This window comes from Prunus dulcis, chromosome 2 (assembly GCF_902201215.1).
Source record: "Prunus dulcis chromosome 2, ALMONDv2, whole genome shotgun sequence".
Classification (NCBI taxonomy): domain Eukaryota; kingdom Viridiplantae; phylum Streptophyta; class Magnoliopsida; order Rosales; family Rosaceae; genus Prunus; species Prunus dulcis.
This window is the reverse complement of record NC_047651.1, coordinates 1,295,372-1,319,607: the sequence shown is the minus strand read 5'-3', so window position 1 is coordinate 1,319,607 and position 24,236 is coordinate 1,295,372. Positions and strand designations below refer to the sequence as shown.

General features: G+C 36.2%; 2 protein-coding genes and 1 pseudogene across 4 annotated transcripts; 1 reads left to right on the top strand and 2 right to left on the bottom strand.

Moving 5' to 3' along the window:
- The first annotated feature begins 2,546 nt into the window (after nt 1-2,546).
- On the top strand, nt 2,547-6,314 carry LOC117619210 (putative disease resistance protein RGA3). 3 transcript variants are annotated; one of them, XR_004584540.1, is made up of 3 exons: nt 2,547-5,746; nt 5,838-5,942; nt 6,056-6,314. XR_004584540.1 is itself a non-coding variant. In XM_034349106.1 (3 exons), exons 1-2 carry the CDS (start codon nt 2,557-2,559, stop codon nt 5,840-5,842), a joined length of 3,195 nt encoding a protein of 1,064 aa, XP_034204997.1. In that variant the 5' UTR covers nt 2,547-2,556; the 3' UTR covers nt 5,843-5,869; nt 6,059-6,314. The 3 variants fall into 3 exon arrangements, 1 of the variants encoding a protein (XP_034204997.1); XR_004584539.1 differs by having other exon boundaries at nt 5,838-5,946; XM_034349106.1 differs by having other exon boundaries at nt 5,838-5,869; nt 6,059-6,314.
- A 429-nt stretch (nt 6,315-6,743) lies between these two features.
- Nucleotides 6,744-15,522, bottom strand: LOC117619212 (annotated as a pseudogene).
- A 4,189-nt stretch (nt 15,523-19,711) lies between these two features.
- On the bottom strand, nt 19,712-21,889 carry LOC117617346 (pentatricopeptide repeat-containing protein At1g76280-like). Its single transcript, XM_034346679.1, has 3 exons — nt 21,746-21,889; nt 20,453-20,647; nt 19,712-19,858 (listed from the first exon to the last, which is right to left on the bottom strand). Exons 1-3 carry the CDS (start codon nt 21,887-21,889, stop codon nt 19,736-19,738), a joined length of 462 nt encoding a protein of 153 aa, XP_034202570.1. The 3' UTR covers nt 19,712-19,735.
- Between the last annotated feature and the right edge of the window lie 2,347 nt (nt 21,890-24,236).

Below are 24,236 nucleotides of genomic sequence, written 5' to 3'. Positions count from 1 at the left end.
ATATCATGCGCATACTCAAAACCTGCAGTGCTTCCATGGCCGTGCTGTGAAAACCACTGTTGGCATATGCAGAGAAAACAAAATGGCAGATCGCTGGATCCGTGCTGTGAAAACCAATGGTGATGAAAACACCTACTTCCTTAGCCTCAACAAGTGAATGCAGCACCGTATTATAAATAGGTGTTCCCAGATAAATGTTATTACGACAACATATATTCTCTGCCACGTCCAAATACTGGATCAGCTATCTTATCATCCCCACTAAAAAGCCATTGGCCAAACAGAAACAGAAGGCACAGCTGGAGCCTGTAAGGAGGCTGGTGGGGTTTATTTTTTTCTGCGTTTTTGTTTTTGACACAACTTCCAATTATCCAAATTATTCAATGGTGTCCATGTCATGGCTTCAGGCTTCAGTTTGGTACTTTTCCACTTTGGTTGATTAATCAGCAATCACCCACTAATAATTATTGAATAAATAATTGCAAAGTTGATAACTTTACCAACATGGAAACATCATTGTACGTTTGAATCTCTTCACTTTCTTTCATGGTTTTTGGCTTCTTATGCCATCTCCAGTCAGGGCTAAACGTAATTTAGAGCTATAAATTTAATTTTTTAAAATATTAATTTAAAAAAAAATAGGGTATGATTAGATTGTTCTGTCTCTAGTCAGAGCTATATTTTAGGGTCTTTTGTATTTTATTATTTTGAGAAAAACTATGGTACAACACTTATATATTCCACAACTTTGTATTGTTTAATTTAATTAAACTACTATTTAGATACAATATCCATATATGACATGTGTACATTGATAAGCAATTAACAAGATTTTTTAATAAGATTTTGTGTCCACGTGGCAAGTCTAATCTTGAAGAAAGCTTAATAATTTTTTGGATATGATTTTCAAGTGACATGTGTTAGTCCGGGAGCAATTATCCAGATTTCTAATTAGATTTTTGTCGACGTGGCACCTCTTATCTTCATCTTCAAATGTCAATAAATAAAGTGTTTTCGATTCAATATCTCACAACTTCATCTGTGTAGTTTTGTGAGATGCATTCCCAAAGCCCAGTGCTTTTTTTGTTAGTATTTGTGTGTGTGTGGAAAGTTGGTAACAAGTAGAGAATGTGATAGAATTTGTAAAAAATGTGGAATGAAATGATGGGGAAAATTTTTGAAGAAATTTTAAGGTATTTATAGACATATTTTATGATTTTGGTTACTTACTCGTTTATTTAGTTTTACTTATACAAAATAGTCTTTCGTATGTGAAACAATAGCTAAACCTAAAAGATTTTTATTTTTTATTTTTAGTTGGGATGTTCCACTTCCACACTTAACGGATCTTAGCTTAAATCAATTTACATAATGGTCTCTTTTTGTGTTTTACATTAGTTTGTCTCTATTTCTTTAATCTTTGTGCATCATTTCATTGTGAAGCATTTCTTCATTAAGTATTTACTATTCCCTAGTCCCTACATACATAGAGAACCCACATTGGCTTTGGGCATTTTGGCATAAGTGCAAAGTAATAATAGTTCTTTTCTTTTCTTTTTTTTTTTTAATTTATTTTTTGTTACAAAAGTAATTTTACATTTTGTTTTTATATGAACATGCACTCAAGAAAGAACCCATTTACAAAACAGAGGAATTAATTAACACCATTATACATTGCTTGGTCCCAAATCCAACTATGATGACATCTATCTACCAGGGACTAAGCAATTTCATGTGCCCTACCAAAGCCAAAAAAGAGAGCCAATGTGGCAGGGGAATAGAGGAGTCACTGTCTGACACGTGGAAGATGATGCCAGCATGGAAAAGTACTTTTTTCCCAGCTGGCATTTTGAGATTATTGAGGAAAAGTGTTCTTTGCCCATATTTTTTGGGAGTTGGGTGGGTTTGTGTAGAAGAATGTGTAGGTCTCTCACTCCCTATTCGACAGAAACCAACCCAGGCTGTTGGTCTGGGAGAGGGAAAGAGTTACATGATGGCCTTCTCCGGTAATCCACCAACATTGTGGTGGGAACCTATTATTAATCCAATAAAATATTAATTGCACACATTATGTCGTCGTTGATATCTTAATTATAATGTAAAAGTATGCTAAACATAACTGGCTTACATGATATTGTATAGTATTAGTAATTTAATATAAGAAGTAGATAGCTGGCATCTATTGGAATTGCCATGTAAAACACAGACATGAAACCAAAACCGCAGCAAGAGTCACTTGGAAACAATAAACAAGGAGAAAGAAAGAATTGCTTATTTCTCAAACAGAACAACACCAACGGCTATCCAATTGGACTCCTTCAGTAAAATAATGTCAAAACCACCGAAAGCATATTCAAAGCTCCACTTGCTCCACTTGCTGTTTCACACCAAAAATTCAAAGCTTTCCCACGTGATTTGAGCCGTGTTTCTTTTGTCCATTGTTAATACTCTTGCTCCACTTCCTGTTCCACACCAAATAACTCTTATCAACAAACCACAACTTTCGGCAAGAATACTCTTTTCCTTTCTCCAAGTGAATACTCTTTCCTCTCTCCAATGGCAGAAGGAGTCCTCTTCAACATTGTACAAGGGATCATTGAAAGGTTAGGCTCCCGTGCTTTTGAAGAGATTGGATTGGTTTGGGGTGTCAACGATGAGCTCCAAAAGCTTAAGCTTCTAGTTTCCCAACTCCGAGCTGTTCTTCTTGATGCTGAGCAAAAGCAAGCCAACAATGAAGCAGTCAAAGAGTGGCTCCAAAGCGTAGAAGATGAAGTTTATGAAGCTGATGACGTGCTCGATGAGTTTTATACTGAAGCTCAGTGGAGACAAATGGTGCCTGGAAATAATAAAGTATCAAAGCAGGTACGCATCTTCTTCTCTAGCTCAAATCAGCTTGTTTTTGTGCTGAAAATGGGTCATAAGATAAAAGATCTTAACAAGAGACTTCATGAGATTGCCTCGAATAGAACATTTGGTCAATTACAAGTGAACCACGAAGATGCACGATTTGTAATAAGAGAGAGGGTCACCCACTCATTTGTCCGCGAGGATAATATAATAGGGAGAGATGAAGATAAAAGAGCAATTATTCAACTTTTGTTGGATTTGGATCCCATCCCTACAAAGAATGTCTCATCGATTTCCATAGTTGGATTTGGAGGATTGGGAAAAACTACACTTGCCCAACTAGTTTTAAACGATGAGATGGTTGAGAAGCATTTTGAGCTGAAAATGTGGATATGTGTGTCAAATGTATTTGAGTTGGATATACTTGTTAAGAAAATCATTCAATCTGCAACTAATGACATAGTCAAAAGCCTTGAGATTGATCAGTTGCAAAAAGAACTGAGGAAAATAATAGATGGGAAGAGATACCTCCTTGTGTTGGACGATGTGTGGAATGATAATCGTGAAAAATGGTTTGGCTTGCAAAACTTGTTGATGGGCGGTGGTAAAGGTAGTAAAATACTAATAACTACTCGAAGTGAAAAAGTTGCAAAAATAACAGACACATCTAAACCATATAACTTAAGGGGTTTAAGTGAAGAGCAGTCTTGGTATTTGTTTAAGAAAATGGCATTCCAAGAAGGAAAAGAGCCAGAGAGTTCAACCATTAAGGCGATTGGGGAGGAGATTGCTAGAAAATGTCAGGGGGTTCCTCTTGCTATAAGGACCATAGGACGGATGTTGTACACTAGAGATCCAGAAACTGAGTGGTTGGCTTTCAAGAATAACAAGCTTTCAACAATAAGGCAAGAAGAAAATGATATTTTACCAACACTTCAGCTGAGTTATGATGTTCTCCCATCACATTTGAAACATTGTTTTGCTTATTGTAGTTTGTCCCCGCCTGATTATGAGATTCCCGTAGAGAATTTAATTAGGTTGTGGGTGGCACAAGGGTTCGTTAAGTCTTCAAATCCTAATGAGTGCTTGGAAGATGTTGGTTATGAATATTATAAAGAACTAGTTTGGAGATCTTTTTTCCAAGAAGAAGAAAGAGATGAGTTTGGTATAATAAAAAGCTGTAAAATGCATGATCTCATGAATGAACTTGCTGTTAAAGTGGCAGGGGAGGGAAGCACAATAATAGATCGCAATAAGACTGATTTTGATGCAAAACGTCTTCTTCATGTATCTTTCGATTTCAATGTTGATTCGTCGGAATGGAAAATACCAACATCCTTGCTGGAATCAAATAAGCTAAGGACTTTTCTTTTCCTAAGCCAAAATGGGTGGGAGATGTCATTCCATAAGTCATTTTGTGCTACAATTGCTTCAAATTTTAAGTCATTGCGTATGTTGAGTTTGAATGAATTGAGTGTTACGAAATTGCCAAAATGTCTTAGGAAAATGATACATTTAAGATATCTTGATCTTAGTGGAAATCCCATTAAGAGACTTCCAAATTGGATAGTGAAACTTCAAAATTTGGAAACACTAGATCTCTCAAGATGTGAGTCTCTTGTGGAATTGCCTAGAGATATCAAGAAATTGATCAACTTAAGACATCTCATTTTGAAAAGATGTTATAAATTGGCTCGGATTCCTCGTGGATTGGGTGAATTGACTCATGTTCGTACTTTGAATACATTTGTTTTGAGTGAAAACAAATCCATGTTGAGGGATAGTGCAGGGCTCGGAGAGTTGGGAAAGCTGAAAAATTTAAGAGGAGAGTTGAAAATCAAAAATTTGAGGTGCGAGCAAGATATGGTGTCAGAATTGAATTATGATTGTGCAGTTTTGAAGGAGAAACGACATCTCTATTCGTTGGCTTTATATTGGATGGACATTGAAAGAGAAAATAATGATGCGGAGGAGAGTGATGTAATTATAAAGTCAATGGAAGCGCTGCAGCCCCATTCGAGTCTAAAAAAGTTAGTCATGAAAGGATACCCGGGTGCGAGGTTTGCGAGTTGGTTTCATTCTCTCACAAATATTGTTAATCTCAAATTGTCTGACTGTGATAGATGCCAACATCTTCCACCGTTGGATCATTTACCTTTTCTTAAGAGTCTTCATCTTAACGAGTTATGGAATTTGGAGCACATATCTGCAGAAGACATGGTTAAAGACTTTGCCAGTGATGAGACGATGATGATGTCAGCTGCTTCTCCATCGACGACCTTCTTTCCCTCCTTAGAGAGGCTTTCTCTAATTGATTGCCCTAATCTCAAGGGATGGTGGAGGAATGAAACAGCTTCAACTTCAGTTTCTTCATTTCCTTGTCTTTCTACTTTATCCATATGTGATTGTCCTAACTTGACTTTCATGCCGCTGTACCCAAATCTTGATCAACTGCGGTTAGAGAGAAGCAGCTGGAAGGTCCTCCTTCCCTCCTCCTTTGTTCTCTCCAAATTAAAATCTCTGGAGATTACGGGCGTTGAGGATATAGAAGAAGGGATTGGAAACCTCACATTACTTGAGAAGCTTCAAATTAATTATTGTCCTAATTTGGCATCACTACCAGATCAAGGGATGGGTCGCCTCATCTCCTTACAGGAACTGGACATTTGGGATTGCCCGAAATTGGGGTCACTACCAGAAGGGATGGGCAACCTCAAATCACTTCAGTGGCTTAGGATAGGGTATTGCCCTAATTTGGCATCACTCCCGGAAGGGCTTCGTTGCCTCCTCTCATTAAAAAGGTTGATAATTGATGGTTGCCCCATCTTAAAGCAAAGATGCCAGAAAGAAACAGGGGAGGACTGGTCCAAGATTGCTCACATCCCAGACATTAGCATTGGTGCGTTTTTCTAACTAATTTCTTTCTTTTGCATTCACACTTTCATTCAAACGGCAACCAACCTCAACTTGTTCATTTTCTTCTTTTTCAGATTGAGGTTATGAATTTTAAGGGTTGGTTCAGTGGAGATTGGATCCCCACTAAAAACTCTTATGGCTTGATTGTGATTGTGCAACAGCAGGTCACCAAAAATGTGGTAGGTATGTATTAGATGATGACCCCTTGATCCTAACATTGTTTTGTTGTTGGTATGTTCACATGATAATAACATTCGGTTCTATTTCTTATTTTTCTTTTATGGATATGCAGTGATTAAAAGAAGAAACTGATTAGGCATCCTGGCTTTGATCATACAAGTGACTCAGTTGTACTTGTAACTCTCAAATTTCCTTATGGCTTTTGACATTGTGAAAGCAGTTTGTATTTTGTCATGATGGCTGATATTTATGAATTAAATTTCAGATTCATCTGCCAAGAATGAGGTTAATTCCCTTCAGTATTCATCTTTTGGTTGTACTTTAGTTAATGATTGAGTAATAATTTGGTTGTTTAAATTAAGAGATGTTAACATTCATCTTGTTAATTAATCCAATTATCGTTTTCATACAAAAAAATATGAAAACTCGTCATGAACAACTATAATTTGTAATGTTGTTTAATCCATAAATTGTGAATGATAAAATCAACCCCTAGATGTGGATCGGAAGAGAATATTTAAAGAACTTGCCAGCAGCACCCTTCTCTCCCTCCCTAGATAGCAACTCATTCTATGCTGCGGAGAAAATGCCTCCTCCCTTGCGGATTCATACCGCACCGGCATCACTGATTTGAACCATAACAAAAGTACTATGACAACAGAAGATAGCGGTCAAAGCATACTTGCTAAAGAATAAAAGCATAAAGAAAATATCAATGCTTTTTTGTGCTTTTTTTGTTAAATTAACAACAAAACATGCTGCCGCCTCCTCCTAGGCACAGTTGATCTTGTTTAGAGAACTGCAGCACGATTTCACCTTTTAAATATACAAAGCAGTAGCTTACAAAATAACGTAATGAACCAAAAAAGATAAAAGGGCATCCCCTAATTTTCTCAAATATCCTAGCCTAATACAAATCTAAAAAATCAGCGGTAAAAGATCAAGACCTCATCTGTGCCTCTCACCCTCTCCCCTTCTTCCTGAGGAGGCCTTACGCTTTGTTCGACCACAACCAAAAATAATAATAAAGGGAAACTCACTGGAGTCATAATGCCACCTATATATATCATGATTAGGTGGCTCCTTTCCTGGCAGTGTAGTTAGATGACAGTCTTCTGGCCCACGGGCTTTGATTAGGTGACCATGAAATTGGGAAGCCAAGCACGGCGCACCATCTTAGATTCAAAAGGGCAACAGCAAGATTCTCTTCAGAATCTTTAAAAAGCTGTACTATTCGTGATTCAGCTTCCAAGTCTTCAGCAAAGATGAAGTCATCCTCAAATTCTGCCTTTTCTGGAAAGCTGCCATCTTCTTCACATATCATGCGCATACTCAAAACCTGCAGTGCTTCCATGGCCGTGCTGTGAAAACCACTGTTGGCATATGCAGAGAAAACAAAATGGCAGGTCGCTGGATCCGGCTGGACTTTTTCTTGGTGCATCCACTCAACGACAAATTCAACTACCTCAATCACTTCCTGACATTTATTGCAGGGGAAAAGAAAAATATATATTACTAACAAATAATGCAACCACAATTTTTGTGGTTGATCAAATTATAATCATGTATATCGAGAACCATCTTATGAGATACCTTTTCACAGGCTTTTTCAAGAATGGTATTAAATAGCAAGGTATCAAGTTCATTGCGTTCTGAACTGGCTTGATCCAAAAGATTCAATGCTTCCTCAATGTCATCATCTTCCAACAGAATCTGGAACAAAACAAGATTCAACATCTTCCTCAAAGTCATCATCTTTAATTAAATTACTTATATTTCATCTTTAATTAAATTACTTATATTTCAGAGAAGACAAAAATGTAACTTCCCTTCTGTTTTCTTTTTCATTTTTAAAAAATGAACTCACTAATTGTCTTCATTTAAATATCTTTATAAATATTTGAACTTTCCATAAATGAAACTTATGAGGACAACAAAAAATTCTCTTTTTGTAAGAGTTCTTACTTCATCCAAAAATGTCATCATGCAATGGGCTATCGAAGAATTTCTATAGCTTATCTATTCAACTTGAAATGACGTGCATTCTCAGACCCAAAAAAAAAAAAAAGAAAAAAAAAAAAAGAAGAAAAAGAAATTAAGTGCATTCATATATTGCAAACACTCTAGTCAGAAAAAAAAATAAAAAATAAAAAAGCATGAAAAAGGATGAATGAAGGGGTTTTTATGTAAACAAAGCAGAACTAAAATGACTAGTTTGCACAACAAGAGTTGGAAAAATTACACTTTTCGATCACATACACAAATGGTAGCAGTTTCCCAAGATGCATGATAATTCAGACTGAGTAATCATAATATTAAAGCTACCTTTATGAGAATGGTGTAAGTCACTGTTAGTGGATAAAAGCCATCTCGCAACATCATGGAGACCAATGCGCAAGCAGATCTGTAACATCCTAGAATGCTACAACAATCAATCATTATATGATAAGTCGCAGCATCTGCCGGGAAACCAAATGACTTCATATTTTTAAATATCTTAATTGCCATTTGATTCTGCATGAAATCAGAAAGAGAAAAGTAGATGAACACTGGTCCAATATTTCACATATCATGAAGTTGCAAATGAAAGGAAAACCAATGGTGATGAAAACACCTACTTCCTTAGCCTCAACAAGTGAATGCAGCACCGTATTATAAATAGGTGTTCCCAGATAAATGTTATTACGACAAAATATATTCTCTGCAACGTCCAAATACTGGATCAGCTCTCTTATCATCCCCTCTGCTCCAAGCGCTTTCAACTGGAAAAACAAAAATTGAATGTTATAGATGAGGCTAGTGGGACGGGAAAAGAAGGAAAAGAAAAGGAAAGAATGCTAGAGTAGGGTTCTAGATAAGGAAAAATAAATAAAATAACGACAGACCCCTTGGTGGCATGTTGCAGAAAGGAAGCTGGTACAAAGAACACAAGTTTTACTGTTTCCAAGCAAATAAGCTTCTAGAAGACAACACAAGTTGTATATTGATCTCAAATAATCAATCAATATTTATGCAAAAATAAGAAGTCATGAGTGAAACTCCCTGCACGCACACAAAAGTTTTTAAACACCATAATTTATCTTCCTTCTGTAGATGGTGTATGTTCTCCTTTTAAAACTTTTTCCACAAGCTTTGATGTGCAAGCTCAAGGAAATACTACAGATACCGGGCCTAAGAGGCATGGAAACAATATCCTCGAAAAAGTAATCATGCATATGAAGTACATCTTTAAATAATTGGCATTAGTGTTGTATGCACACAGCTACAATTTTTTACTACACCAAGTAAAATTCTATCACAGTATCCATTGTTCCCTTTCTCCTTAGCTGCAAGCGAAACTAACAGCCACAAAGGTGAAAGATGAAGTTAGTATATAATTTTTAATGAAAAAAGTGTATATATTCATGCTTCTTATACCTTCATTTTGAATGGAGAATCTGTATTATCTTACTTAAACTGTTTAATAAACCATGTAAAATACGCAAGATTTTCTCCAGTCACCTATCAGACCATAAAATTTTCTAACTGTGCAGTCCAGTTATCAGATGCTGATATTCTTAAGATTTATATGAAAAAACTATGCACCATGTTTCATGCAGTGTTTCCATAGATAATAACCATCATAACCACTAAAACATCTTAACCATAGCAGATACTAAGGAACCCGTGTAAAATAAATAAATAAAATCGATAATTAAAAAAAGATAAAAAGATAAAATGAAAGAGGATACTAACAAATGCTTATGTTGTACAGTGGAAGCAGAAGACAAATTCCATACTGTATCCCACCATATACATACCAATGACCCTTGTCAATCAGAGAAAGGAATATGCCACCTATCAATACTCCATTTCATTCTCTAAACTAAAAGGAAGTATACATGAGGGTAGGGGGTTACCAAGTTCTTCATTGATAAATAACTGTGCTGAATACCATATCTCGCCATATCCATTTCTATAGCATTAATGCGTTTAGCAGCATCCACCTGTGACAACATGTTGCCCTCTTCGTATGGGGCATTCACGTTACCAAATAACGAAAACAGCAGCTCGTATGTCCTAATATCAGGCACAACTTTTAATTGTTTCATTTTAGCCAACATCTGCACTGCTCGTTCAGGTTGATCCTGCATAGTTCATGCAACAATATTTGAATTTACAGGAGACAAACATGAAAAAAGCTTCCAAGCACTGAAGAAGTAAAACTGAGCATAAAACAGATGAAACTTTCATAAGATGACGAAAATAAGAAAAGAGAAAAACATATCCTAATCAGTGTTTTAAATCACTAAAGCGTTACCTCCCGTGAGGCGAGGCATAAGCCTCGAAGCATAAGCTTTTTAGGCATTTCAAAGCATAATAAAAAATATATGAAAATACATATTATAGTGAAAAACTAGCATGATACTTACAAATAAATAGTATAATATATATTTGCTATTTATTACTTATTAAATACTCATATATAAAACATTAAAAAAAAAAAAAGTTCATAGAAGATTAACTAAATTAAATACGTAATCTATTATTAAAAAGAAGGCTTTGTAGGGTCTTTGAAAGAACTGTGCCTTGAAAAGAACTTTGAATATGTAATTTGTTCTTCGTAATCTATTAAATATGTAGATTAAACAGTTAATTATTTTTGTTATTTATTTCATGGTAAAGTTGTTGGAAGTTTAAAGGGTCTTTGAAAGACCCGAGCCTTTTTCCAACAGTGCTTCGAAACACCCACTCTCTTTATTAAATTGAAGGACCCGATGTCTTCCTCTCCACTTCTGACCCAATTTAAAAGCTCCCATGGCTCTCTCTCTCCACGGCTCCGTCTCTATGGCTCTCCCACTACATCTCGAATTCAGTAACTGTGGTTGTTGCAGGAGAAAACACTAGAAAATCACCTCAGAGATGCCAAAAATGTTTTTTATTTTATTTTTATTGTTGGGTTTTCAAATCCCAGGCCAAACAACATTGTTTTTCTGAGTCATCTTCTTCCTAAAAGGCTTACGCCTCTAAGGGAATGCGTAAGCCTTGAAGAAAGGAGTACGCCTCAGTCGAAAAGCATATACTTTTGGTGACTTAGCTGTGCCTCGAGGCAAATTCCGACCGCCCAGCCAAGAGGCGCACCACAAAGCGCGCCAAAGGCGCGTTATTTAAAACATTGATCCTCATTGATACTTCTATCATGCTGCCCTCTGCTAGCATATATACTGAGTTTTAATATGCCCAAGCTACATAATTCCTATTATTAGAGCCAGACATATTCATTACCTATGAGAACAAGAATGAAGAAGTATAACTCGAACAAGGCTCCTCCAAACATTTACAATATTGAAAACCATAACTAAATCTCTTAAATTAGCATCCAACTAACTCTACTCTTACTCTTTGAAGATATTCAAAAAGTTAAGGGACCAGGATCTTTTCTTTTCTTTTCTTTTGTATAGAGACCAGGGTCAGCACCCTACATCATAGACTACCTATTTCTGGTGGATTCTAATTTTATAAATTAACAAAGCCACAAAAAAGAAAATTTTCTGATATGACAATTCAGTTCTATAAAATATGACTCACCACTGTGTCACATGCTGCAAGAAAAGCATTGAAAGGATGTGGATATGAACATTCAGTTATTTGAACCAGCAGAGCCTCAGCGAAATCCAATTCTAGCACTTTGCTGCAACCTATAGAAAGGTTTGCCAGAGTAGAATCATACGGCTTCAAATTTCTCTGCTGCATAATTCTTAACTGCAGAAGGATAACAACAATGTCGCAAAAATCTCTAATTAAAAACAAAACCAAAATGCACAAAATACATTGCCAACAATTGCAAGATCGGTTTTTTTAAGATTATTGGCCTATGCAATAAACCGATATAACTTACAATTTCCATTCCGCTACTGAAACCTCGCTCAGAAGTAACTGCTCTGACAAAGCCATCATATGTATGGCTTGACGGTTGCAACCCAAATTTTTGCATCTAGACAAAAATGGGCTCCTTTAGTATGTCATAAGATGATATCTGAACGAGGTACAAAATAAATAAATAAATAAACAAGGGCAGGATAGAGAATCACAAAACTAAACCAAAAGGTTGAAATCCACAAACAAAATAGCCATCACAATCAAAACATACAAAACTAAACTTCTGAAGCTTATAACTACATTGTTCTCCAAACAAGAATATCCTATTTAGCATTCTTTTCCAGAACAGAAGAAGAAGGAATATCATATTCAGTGAAGGTACCATATGTAAGATTTGCACATAGAAAGGAAAATTCCAGACATTGTAATATATTACACAAACCAACACAAGCTTCTATAGAAAGGTTATTATACCTGTAGGATCAACTCTTCTGCCAAGCCACCATTTCTTAATCGTGCACAAGGATGAATAACATCACTGAACGACTATCTCAAAATTTTCGTAACAGGCTGGCTAATATGTATATCAAGCATATCCATTCCAACATTTTCTTCTCCAACTCCCAAGCCAAAAGTAGTGCACTGATCTGCATTAACAGCATGGTCATCCAAATTCTCACAGTATATGGAAGGAACAGAATGTTATTCTCCTCCAAATCAAGTTTCTTCAAGTTTAATTCACAGGTTGAAGGTATAGGAATGTCTAATCTTGACGAATACAACTTTCCTTCAGAAGTTTTATTAACATAAGTGTTTCCCCTGATGGCTAAAGCCACCATATATTGCAACTTCTCATATGCAGATTTTAAATCTCCCACCTAGTAAAAGACCAAATAAACTTCCGTAGAGGAATAATGCTCAGACTGTAGTGTTTGATATAATCCTTCCAAATTTCATGGGCAGCAGGCAGGTTTTGCTGCCAAACTGCAAGCTAAAAGAAATGAAAATACAGAGTAACTATCAATGACCCAAAAACTTAAGAATAGATTGGTCCACTGTCACTATTTCACAAAATGCATGGTAAAAGTGAACTACAAGGAAAACTATTCACATCACCATACGGGCATTGCAAAGATTCAAGAGAGCAGCACATCATCATCATCATCAAAGAGAAACATGACAATCCAACAGGATAGTTCCAGACCTTTTTTGATTGAAAAGTTAAATGCTATAAATGGGTCTTCACTTAGAAATTAAAACTGATCCTTTTATCCCCTTACAAGCACATTGAAGCATTACAACACAAATGATTTGAAGCCATGAATGGCGAGATTAATAGTAACCTAAATACATTACATGAGTCACCTAAACCAATTCTTATGTTAGAAAAAATAAAACAACTGTTAAAGTGATAAGTCAAAGGCTTTATGCTTGAAAAGTGGAACAAAATAATATTTGAACAAATACAAAACCGTTTTGCTTTACATACCTTGAGAAGCTCTGAATATGTAACTTCATTCTTTCCCATCCCCACCATTTGACGCTCCATTAAGTCCAAACACTGATTGGCATTTATTATACTCTGCATTTTGGCACAAGCCCTTAAGAAACTGTTGTAGATAGGTAGAACTGGATAGATACCAGGACTTTCTCCAAGGAAATTTATCAACTTAAATGCCTGATCAAAGAACAACACATGTGGACACAAGAATATTAAAATATTAACAACTGACAAAGAATGATGGCAAATGTATGGTTGCAACTTAATGGTGGTTCTGATAACTACAGCAATAATATTACAGTAATCCTAACTAGTTTCACTATTACCAGCTAGATAATACCTTTTAAGTATATAGCATGAATCCTACTTCCTCCAAATATCCTCCTTTACATAGAGCATGCACCATAAGCAAAGAGCATATGTTATTCAGGCTAATCTCTTTTTCATCCATTATTCTCCAAGTCTCCATTACAAACTGCATGAAAAGGAAACAACTGCCAAATAAGATACACTAAGACGCTGAGACTAGGTACCTACAAAAAGCAACTATTTACTGGCAGAAAAATTGTAGGACTCCATCCTTACCTTCGCAATGGCATTTTCCGAAAGTTATTTAAGTCAAATAAAATTGGCAATGTGATCCTACCAATATAAACATGTTCATTGCACAGAAAGTGTCCATATATAGTTTGCTAGGTTTTCCTTTGACACTCTTCACATTACCATAATCAGGCACAAATATCAACAACTCAAATGAACTAACTCTCATTATCTCAGCTAACACACAAGTGAACTCAATCTTATGTATGTCAAACATATAGTTTAAATGGTGTGATTAAACACTAACAAAACAAATCAACCTACTTAAACAATACATAGTAGAATCAGACACATAAACACGCATACAAAGTGTGTCTTAACTAATTGCGCATACACAGTGTGTCTTAACTAATTGCATGTTCTTCAGCTTACCAATGGATCAGGTGACTTAGCACAGTAATTAAGAATATCGATGAAATCATCAGCTCTTAATGAATCATTCCCATGGCCAAGATTCAAAAGCAGATTGGAAGCTTGGCCTCTCTCACCCAAGCGTAGTGCATCAACAATTTGCATCTGCATGGACCTGGTAATTGATTCTGCGCTGTGCCACGAAACTTCATGACCTGCATTTATCATCTCGCACTCAAATTAACCAAAGGTTACTGTAAAAACATAAAGTAAATGGTCTGCACATTTATCCTGCTTCAAGATATAACCAGGGCTAAGAAAACGAGAAGAAAAATATGTCAAGCCAACTAGAAATAATTGAATTTTCTTTATAAGAAATTTTAACAATTGCAGTTGAAGCTTGATTTGACTACCAAGATAGTAACGAGTAATTGATAGGTACAGTGCACCTATACATTCTACAAAACATGCATATTTACTAATCTAGGTACCCCGCACAAGTTGAAGAGTTTTGAAACATTACAATTTGAGGTTGTAAGAGTTCCAGAATACTCCAATCTGTCGGGACCAATTCTTCGTCCCTGCAAAAACAATACTGATATTGAGGCAGAATATAACAATAATAGTAAAGATAACAAGAAAATTAGAATTCTACTTCCACTCGTTTCTCTAACGAAATTTTCCCAGAAACCATATACATATATATATTATAAAAACATACATGGTATTGTGGTTGTGACTTAAAAAGCGAATCTGCAATTGACCGCAATGGAACCCTCGCTCTGTAAAAATTATTATTAAAAAAAAAAAAAGTAGGAATGTGAACAAGGTCATGTTATGCTGATGCAGTATAAATTCATGTTCAACTACAATGTACTTACAGAGGTCTGTGCATGGTCAGGGCCCCTCAAAACCTATTCTATATGCTCAAAATGCGTTCTTTCATGGTGTACTGGACAACCAAGTTCCTTTTTCTTCAAGTTTCACGCGAGTGTTTGTGAGGCAAAGATTCGATTTTGGGAAAAAAGTTAGTCAACTATGAAGCATGGGTACGCCAATTTATTGGCGTATCCCGTATCGGATACTCGTTTGGATACGGTCCCATACGCATCGGATACGTATATAGGTTAGTTGACTAACCGATATGTGTATCCGACATTCCGGACACAAGTGTCTGACTTTTCGGATACGTTCCTCCGGACGAAGTTTGCCGTTGAGGAGACCCTGGGCGCTGCGTGTGAAGAGAGAGAGGGAGAGAGAGGGAGAAATCAGCGCGCGCGAGGAAGAAGAAGATGTCGACTGACCTACTTTTTATTATCTCAAGTGACGACGTCGTTTGCTAAAAATGGATTTGTAATATTTTTTTTCACATAGATCTGTTTATGGGTTTGGGTCTTAAGTAATAGTATTAAAATGGGCTTTGGGTAATGATATGTTGGGTCCAAAAAAGGCCAGGCTAGAATGAGGGGTTTTTGTAAGGGGTTATAATGAGTGGGTCCTTAATAGCTGTTCGATCCAGTGTAAAGTTATTATTGGACTGTTGGATTGAAGCCCCTTATTGTAATCCCTCAACATAGCCCCTCATTATAGAAGCTCCCGGTGCAAAAAAGGCCTAAAAAAATATAAAGAATCAGAAAAGAAAGCCCAAAATGCTAGTTTTTAGGTCCATTTTACAGGCCTATATTTATAATTTTTTTTATATTCAAAATTTGTTTTAAGATATATATTTATTAATAACCATATTTATGATGTATCCTAGTTTTTAATGATTTGCCATATCTCTATGTCGTGTTGAATTGTGTCGCCGTATTCATATCCATGTATGTGCTTGGAAAATTTTGGTTTTGTATTCTGGTTATGGCTTGAATTTTTTTTGGGTGAAGTTAGATTTTTTTTGGCTAGAAAAGGAGATGATTAAAATGAAAGATTTGTCAATGGGGTAAGAGAAAGAGAGTGAAGTTTCATATAACAAAACGAAAGAGTGAGGGAGACAAGGGAGCAGAGATGGGAGTGGAAGCTCAGCCGCGGGGCTGCTGGGATTGCCTCTTTTCTTTTTCTTCTTTTATGACTCTTTTTAATTCTTATGTCGAAGGGGTAAGCTTGGTTTTTCCTTGGAAACACGAATATTCTTCATAGGTATTTGATGGGTTTAAATAGAATTTTTTTTTTTTTTTTTGGGTTTATATGGCCCAACTTTAAAAAAAAAAAAAAAAAAAAAAAGGGGTTGTGCCCCCTTGTTTCATTGGGCCCTGTGCCTGATTTTAGAAGTTTCTCAAGATAAAATCGTAGGTTTTTTTTAAAAAAAAAATTTTAAATACAAGCAATAAATTAAACTATAAGGAAGAGCGAGTTTCTCACACACGCTATCAAGATATGGGTTCAACCTGAGACTACTGATCTACAAGTTAAGACCATTTTCTTCTAAGTTTGACTCTTTTTGCCAAACTTTTTTTTTTTAATTTTTTTATAAAGAGTTTATGCATTTTGGCAGAAAGTGAAAATTTCTTGGCAGGAATATGCCACCTATCAATACTCCATTTCATTCTCTAAACTAAAAGGAAGTATACATGAGGGTAGGGGGTTACCAAGTTCTTCAATGATAAATAACTGTGCTGAATACCATATCTCGCCATATCCATTTCTATAGCATTAATGCGCTCAGCAGCATCCACCTGTGACAACATGTTGCCCTCTTCGTATGGGGCATTCACATTACCAAATAACGAAAACAGCAGCTCGTATGTCAACACCTTCATCCGGTAATTGACACCTCAAATCTACAGTAGTAGCCAAAGAATTCTGCGAGCTTAACCATCAGCTCTGTTCATATAAAAAATGAAAATTAGCACCAAATTCAACGAAGAAACTGAAATCAAGTCGAAATTCAAGTAAATTAAGCAAAAATAAAAAGGAACTTAACGAATTGAAGCAGATGGAACAAACCTGCAAAGGAAATGGAGGCATCGCCTACGAGAACACATTTGAGCCCACCAACGTAACGGAGATTGTCAACGGTGTGACGAGGGAGGATTTTCGTTGGTCTTGTGTTGGTCCATGGCTCTGAGACTGTTTGGCTTACTTTGAAGGCAGAGAGAGGGAAGGGAGAGAACAGAGGAGATACAAGGGTTTGAAGGAGGAGAGGGGCTTGCTTCAAACCTCAGGTGTGGTTTTGTCGAATTATCTTCTCTGCATATCCAAAACTAATTTAATGCTAAAAAGGGTTATAAAGGTATTTCATCTTATTAATTAAATTAAAAAATATACAATTGTTTATTTTTGGGTTTCTTTTGGGTATATTTATAAAGATTAAATGGTATAGGGTATATTTATAGTTTCATGTCTAGATATGGGTATTTCACTAATTTTGTATTAAATTACTTATATTTCAGAGAAGGCAAAAATGTAACTTTCCTTTTGTTTTCTTTTTTATTTAAAAAAAAATGAACTTACTAATTGTCTTCACTTAAATATCTTTACAAACATCTAAACTTTGCAAATACTCTAGTCAGGAGGGGAAAAAAAAAAAAGGATGAAGGATGAAGGAAGGCGTTTTTATGTAAACAAAGCAGAACTAAAATATGACTAGTTTGCACATCAAGAGCTCGAAAAAGTACACTTTTCGATCACATACATAAACGGTAGCAGTTTCCTAAGATGCATGATAATTCAGACTGAGTAATCATAATATTAAAGCTACCTTTATGAGAATGGTATAAGTCACTGTTAGTGGATAAAAGCCATCTCACAACATCATGGACACCAATGCGCAAGTAGATCTGTAACATCCTAGAATGCTACAACAATCAATCATTATATGATAAGTCACAGAATCTGCCAGGAAACCAAATGACTTCATATTTTTTAATATCTTAATTGCCATTTGACTCTGCATGTAATCAGAAACAGAAAGTAGATGAACACTGGTCCAATATTTCACATATCATGAAGTTGCAAATGAAAGGAAAACCAATGGTGATGAAAACACCTACTTCCTTAGCCTCAACAAGTGAATGCAGCACCGTATTATAAATAGGCGTTCCCAGATATGTCATTATGACAAAAAATATTCTCTGCCACGTCCAAATACTGGATCAGCTCTTTAATCATCTCCTCTGCTCCAAGGCCCCGTTTGATTCATGGAACGAATTTGAGGGGAAATCACTTCCCATATCATTTCCTAAGGAATAGGAAATGAAAGATTCCTCTCACGTTTGGTAGTGCCGGGAAAGTAACCGGGTGATCTCACTTTATTTCCTTTCCCATGTTTGTATGTTTTGAGTAAGAATGGAAAACAAAGTTTGTTTAATTTTCCAATTATACCCATATTAAATCAAATAAAAAAGAGTGCATTTAATGATATTTTGTAATTCTAAATTGTTAATAGGGACAAAATGGCTATGAAAAATGTGCATGAAGGTTGGCTCATTTTCCTAAACTTTCCCATGATGAGGGAAAAAAAAACCCAAGTTGGGAGAAGGGTTTAGGGTTTAGGGTTTAGGGTCCACTTTCCCCCCTATTTTCCCATGTGCCGGGCAACCATTTCTCATGTTTGGACTTACCAAACATGGGAAAGCAATTGATTTCCCATCCCCAAGCCTCCTTTCCCATGAACCAAACGGGGCCCAAGCACTTTCAACTGGGAAAGAAAAAATTGAATGTCTTCCTCTCCACTTCTGACCCAATTTCAAAGCTCCCACGACTCTTTCTCTCTCTATGGCTCTCCCACTCCATCTCGAATTCAGTAACTGTGGTTCTAGCCACTATGTTGCGGGAGAAAACACTAGAAAATCACCTTAGAGATGCCAAAATGGTATTTTATTTTATTTTTTATGTTGGGAATCCCAGGCCAGATGACATTGTTTTTCTAAAAGGCTTACGCCTCTAAGGGGATGCATAAGCCTCGAAGAAAGGCGTACGACTCAGTCTTTTGGTGACTTTCGCATAAGTAGCTGCGCCTCGAGGCAAATTCCAACCGCCTCGCCAAGAGGCGTGCCACGAATTTAAAACATTGATCCTCATTGATACTTCTATCATGCTGCCCTCTGCTAGCATCTATACCGAGTTTTGATATGCCCATGTTACATGATTCCTATTATTAGAGCCAAACATATTCATTACCTATGAGAACAAGAATGAAGAAGCATAACTCAAACAAAGCTCTTCCTAACATTTACAATATTGAAAACCATAACTAAATATCTTAAATTAGCATCCAACTAACTCTACTCTTACTCTTATAAGATATTCAAAAAGTTCAGAGACCAGGATCTTTTATTTTCTTTTGTACAGGGCCCAGGGTCAGCACCCTACATCATAGACCACCTATTTCTGGTGGACTCTAATTTTATAATGTTAGAAGTTTTAATTAACAAGGCCACATAAAAGAAAATTTTCTCATATGAGAATTCAGTTCTATAAAATATGACTCACCACGTGTCACATGCTGCAAGAAAAGCATTGAAAGGATGTGGATATGAACATTCAGATATTTGATCCAGCAGAGACACAGCTAAAATCCAATTCTAGCACTTTGCTGCAACCTACAGAAAGGTTTGCCAGAGTAGAATCATACAGCTTCAAATTTCTCTGCTGCATAATTCTTAACTGCAGAAGGGATAACAACAATGTTGCAAAAATCTCTAATTAAAAACAAAACCAAAATGCACAAAATACATTGCCAACAATTGCAAGATCAGTCTTTTTAAGATGATTGGCCTCTACAATAAACCAATCACTTTCAATTTCCACTCCACTACTGAAACCTCGCTCAGAAGTAACTGCTCTGACAAAGCCATCATATGTATGGCTTGACGGTTGCAACCCAAATTTTTGCATCTAGATAAAAATGGGCTCCTTTAGTATGTCATAAGATGATATCTGAATGAAGTACATACAAAATAAAAAAATAAATAAAGGGCAGGATAGAGAATCACATAACTAAAACAAAAAGTTGAAATCCGCAAAGAAAATAGACATCACAATCAAAACATACAAAACTAAACTTCTGAAGCTTATAACTACATTGTTCTCCAAACAAGAATATCCTATTTAGCATTCTTTTCCAGAAAAGAAGAAGAAGGAATATCATATTCAGTGAAGGTACCATATGTAAGATTTGCACATAGAAAGGAAAATTCCAGACATTGTAATATATTACACAAACCAACACAAGCTTCTATAGAAAGGTTATTATTATACCTGTAGGATCAACTCTTCTGCCAAGCCACCATTTCTTAATCGTGCACAAGGATGAATAACATCACTGAACGACCATCTCAAAATTTTCGTAACAGGCTGGCTAATATGTATATCAAGCATATCCATTCCAACATTTTCTTCTCCAACTCCCAAGCCAAAAGTAGTGCACTGATCTGCATTAACAGCATGGTCATCCTAATTCTCACAGTATATGGAAGGAACAGAATGTTATTCTCCTCCAAATCAAGTTTCTTCAAGTTTAATTCACAGGTTGAAGGTATAGGAATGTCTAATCTTGACGAATACAACTTTCCTTCAGAAGTTTTATTAACATAAGTGTTTCCCCTGATGGCTAAAGCCACCATATATTGCAACTTCTCATATGCAGATTTTAAATCTCCCACCTAGTAAAAGACCAAATAAACTTCCGTAGAGGAATAATGCTCAGACCAAATAAACTTCTCATATGCAGATTTTAAATCTCCCACCATATATTGCATTCTTTTCCAGAAAAGAAGAAGAAGGAATATCATTGTTTACACCATAGTGAACCGAGCAGACCCAGCATCAAAGCGACTAGCACCAAGGCAACCACGCCTTCTCCCATGCCGAAGGAAGACACACTTCCGAGGTCGAGCAGACCCAGCATCAAAGCGACTAGCACCAAGGCAACCACGCCTTCTCCCATGCCGAAGGAAGACACAATTCCGAGGTGCCAGACACCTGCCGAAGCTCCCAAATGCCAAACTTAATCTCCAGGACACGTGTCGCCACCACAACGGCTTGCACAAAGTCCCACATTGGAACTTTGTGCAAAGCTCCCACTTTCACCTCCCTATAAATAGGGAACAGTACCCAGGTAAAAACAAGAACCATTCTCCCACTTTTATTGTTACTCTGCCAGAATTACTACTCGTAACTGACTTAGGCATCGGAGAGCCTTCGGCCGGCACCACACCGGTGTCCGAAGCTTAACGGTTGCTTCTCCTCTTTTTACCTTCTGCAGGTCTCTCACCAACCCATTTCACCAAGGGCCTCAGCCCTCTTCCCTGCTGAAGACCTAGCACCTCTAATCACTAAATTTGACTCAATAGTGGCCGGGCCATTTTGAGCTTCAACAATCATATTCAGTGAAGGTTTGCACATAGAAGGGAAAATTCCATGTGAACTCAATTAAACACTAACAAAACAAATCAACCTACTTAAACAATGTATACAATTAGTAGTAGAATCAGACACATAAACACGCACACGCAGCGTGTGTCTCAACTAACTGCATGTTCTTCAGCTTACCAATGGATCAGGTGACTTTGCACGGTAATTAAGAATATAGACGAAATCATCAGCTCTTAACAAATCATTCCCACGGCCAAGATTCAAAAGCTGATTGGAAGCTTTGCTTCTCTCACCCAAGCGCAGTGCATCAACAATTTGCATCTGTATGGACCTGGTAATTGATTCTGCGCTGTGCCACGAAACTTCATGAATTGCATTTATCATTTAAAATTAACTAAAGGTTTACTGTAAAAACATAAAGTAAATGGTCTGCACATTTATCCTACTTCGAGATATAACCAGGGCAAAGAAAACGAGAAGAATAATATGTCAAGCCAACTAGAAATAATTGAAATTTCTTCATAAGCAATTTTAACAATTGCACTTGAAGCTGTGATTTGACTACCGAAATAATGAAAGTGTAAATGCTAGGTACATTGCACCTATGCATACTATAAAACATGCATATTGACTAATCTAGGTACCCCGCACAAGTTGAAGAGTTTTCAAACATTACCATTTGAGGTTGTAAGAGTTCAAGAATACTCCAATTTGTCAGCAGCAATTCTTCGTCCCTGTAAAAACAACAATGATAATGGAGCAGAATATAACAATATAGTAAAGATAACAAGAAATTAGAATTCTACTTCCACTCGTTTCGCCAACAAAATTTCCCCAGAAACCAAATAGACATACATGGTATTGTGGTTGTCATTTAAAAAGAGAATCTGCAATTGAAAGCAATGGAACCTTTCTTTAAAAAAAACAAAAGTAGGAATGCGAACAAGGCCATGTTATGAAATGATGATGCACGTTCAACTACAATGTACTTACAGAAGTCTGTGCATGATCAGGGCAGCTCTCAAAACCTACTGTATATACTCAAAAAGCTTTCTTTCATGGTTAACTGGAGAACCAAGTTCCTATTTCTTCACAGTTTCAAGCGGATTCGCAGTGTTTGAGAGGCAAAGATTCGCTTTGGATTCATGGAAAATTTTGTTTTTGTATTCTGGTTATGGCTTGATTTTTTATTTATTTATTTTTTTTTTTTAGGGTGAAGTTAGATTTTTTTCTGGCTAGAAAAGGAGATGATGAAAAACGAAAGATTTTTCAATGGGGTCAGAGAAAGAGAGTGAAGTTTCATATAACAAAACGAAAGAGTGAGGCAGAGGAGGGGGCGGGGATGGGAGTGGAAGCTCGGCCATCGGGCTGCTGGGATTGCCTCTTTTCTTTTCTTCTTTAATTCTTATGTCGAAGGGTAAACTTGGTTTTTCATTGGAAACACAAATTGATTGTCCTTTTAGATATTTGATGGGTTTAAATAGAAACACTGTTTTTTTTATACATATGGCCCAACTCAAAAAATTTGGCTTGTGCCTCTTGGTTCATTGGGCCCTGGCCAGGCCGGTCCTGTGCATGATTTTAGAAGTTCTCCAATTAGAAATCGTAATTTCTATTTTTTCAAATACAAGCAACAGATTAAGAGTGTTGTTAAACGAACCTTAAAAATTAATTGAGTACACCCTATGATTTAAGTACATCCTAATATTTTAATTAAAATGTAAAATTAACTAAGTACATCCTATAGAACTATTAAAAATACCCCTGATACACCCTAATACTTGTAGCATTATTTTATAGTTGATTTTTAGCTTGATTTTTTAAATAGTGTTTATAAATCTTTGACTTTTCATATGGATTTATGCTTCTACTAAAATTGTTGACACTTTTTTTGCAATTTCAAGTTCTTGCAATCACCACCTCTTTCGTTAAAAACATAATAGGACAAATGGGAAATTAAACACAAATTATCTCATAACATTTTTTGTGTTGGAAGAAACCAAATGAGCAAAAAGCCATCATAATTACCCATGCACGAAGCTGAGACAAACACATGGAGATTTATCCATGGCTCCAAAAAAAACAATAAAAAAACATGCTTTTGGTTGTTCAGAGAGGGTCCAGGTAAGTCAGATTGATTTTCATATTCATAAAGAAACTTTGACTTTGACTTTGATTCGGTTTCTTTTCTTATTGCTGATTGGGTAATTAGGATGATAAAAGATTGTTAGAGCATAAACACAAAGAACAGGAAGGCTTCATCTGCTCCAATCCATTCTGACTTGCGGATCACAAAGATGGGAACCAAGTAATCTCTTGATTAGGGTTGAATATGGTTAGTAGGGTGTACTTATTAAAATTATATTTATTTCACAATTCCATATATCCTTTTTGGTCATTTTATATTAGGGTAAATCATTAATTCAATATATATTTTTGTAGTAGGGTGTACTCAGTTAATTTTAGGGTTCGTTTAGCAGCACTCTAGATTAAACTATAAGGGAGAGCGAGTTTCTCACACATATTATCAAAATGTAATAGGGGTTCAATCTAAGACTACTGATCTACCAAGATGTATACACTTTTGTTTTTTTTTCCTTTGCCTTTGTCTCAAGTATGGTGTTTTATAACTTGCTTGTCAAGTTGGGTCTAGGGAAACATCTTTGAG

Bases quoted from the DNA above. Each gene is read 5' to 3' on its own strand.
- LOC117617346 (XM_034346679.1), bottom strand. From the start codon at position 21,889: ATGCAAATTGTTGATGCACTGCGCTTGGGTGAGAGAAGCAAAGCTTCC. The intron at 20,648-21,745 runs GTAAGCTGAAGA...TGTGAGAATTAG, and splicing joins CAAAGTCACCTGATCCATTG to GATGACCATGCTGTTAATGC. The intron at 19,859-20,452 runs GTATAATAATAA...TCCCTTCTGCAG, and splicing joins CAGAAGAGTTGATCCTACAG to TTAAGAATTATGCAGCAGAG.
- LOC117619210 (XM_034349106.1), top strand. From the start codon at position 2,557: ATGGCAGAAGGAGTCCTCTTCAACATTGTACAAGGGATCATTGAAAGG.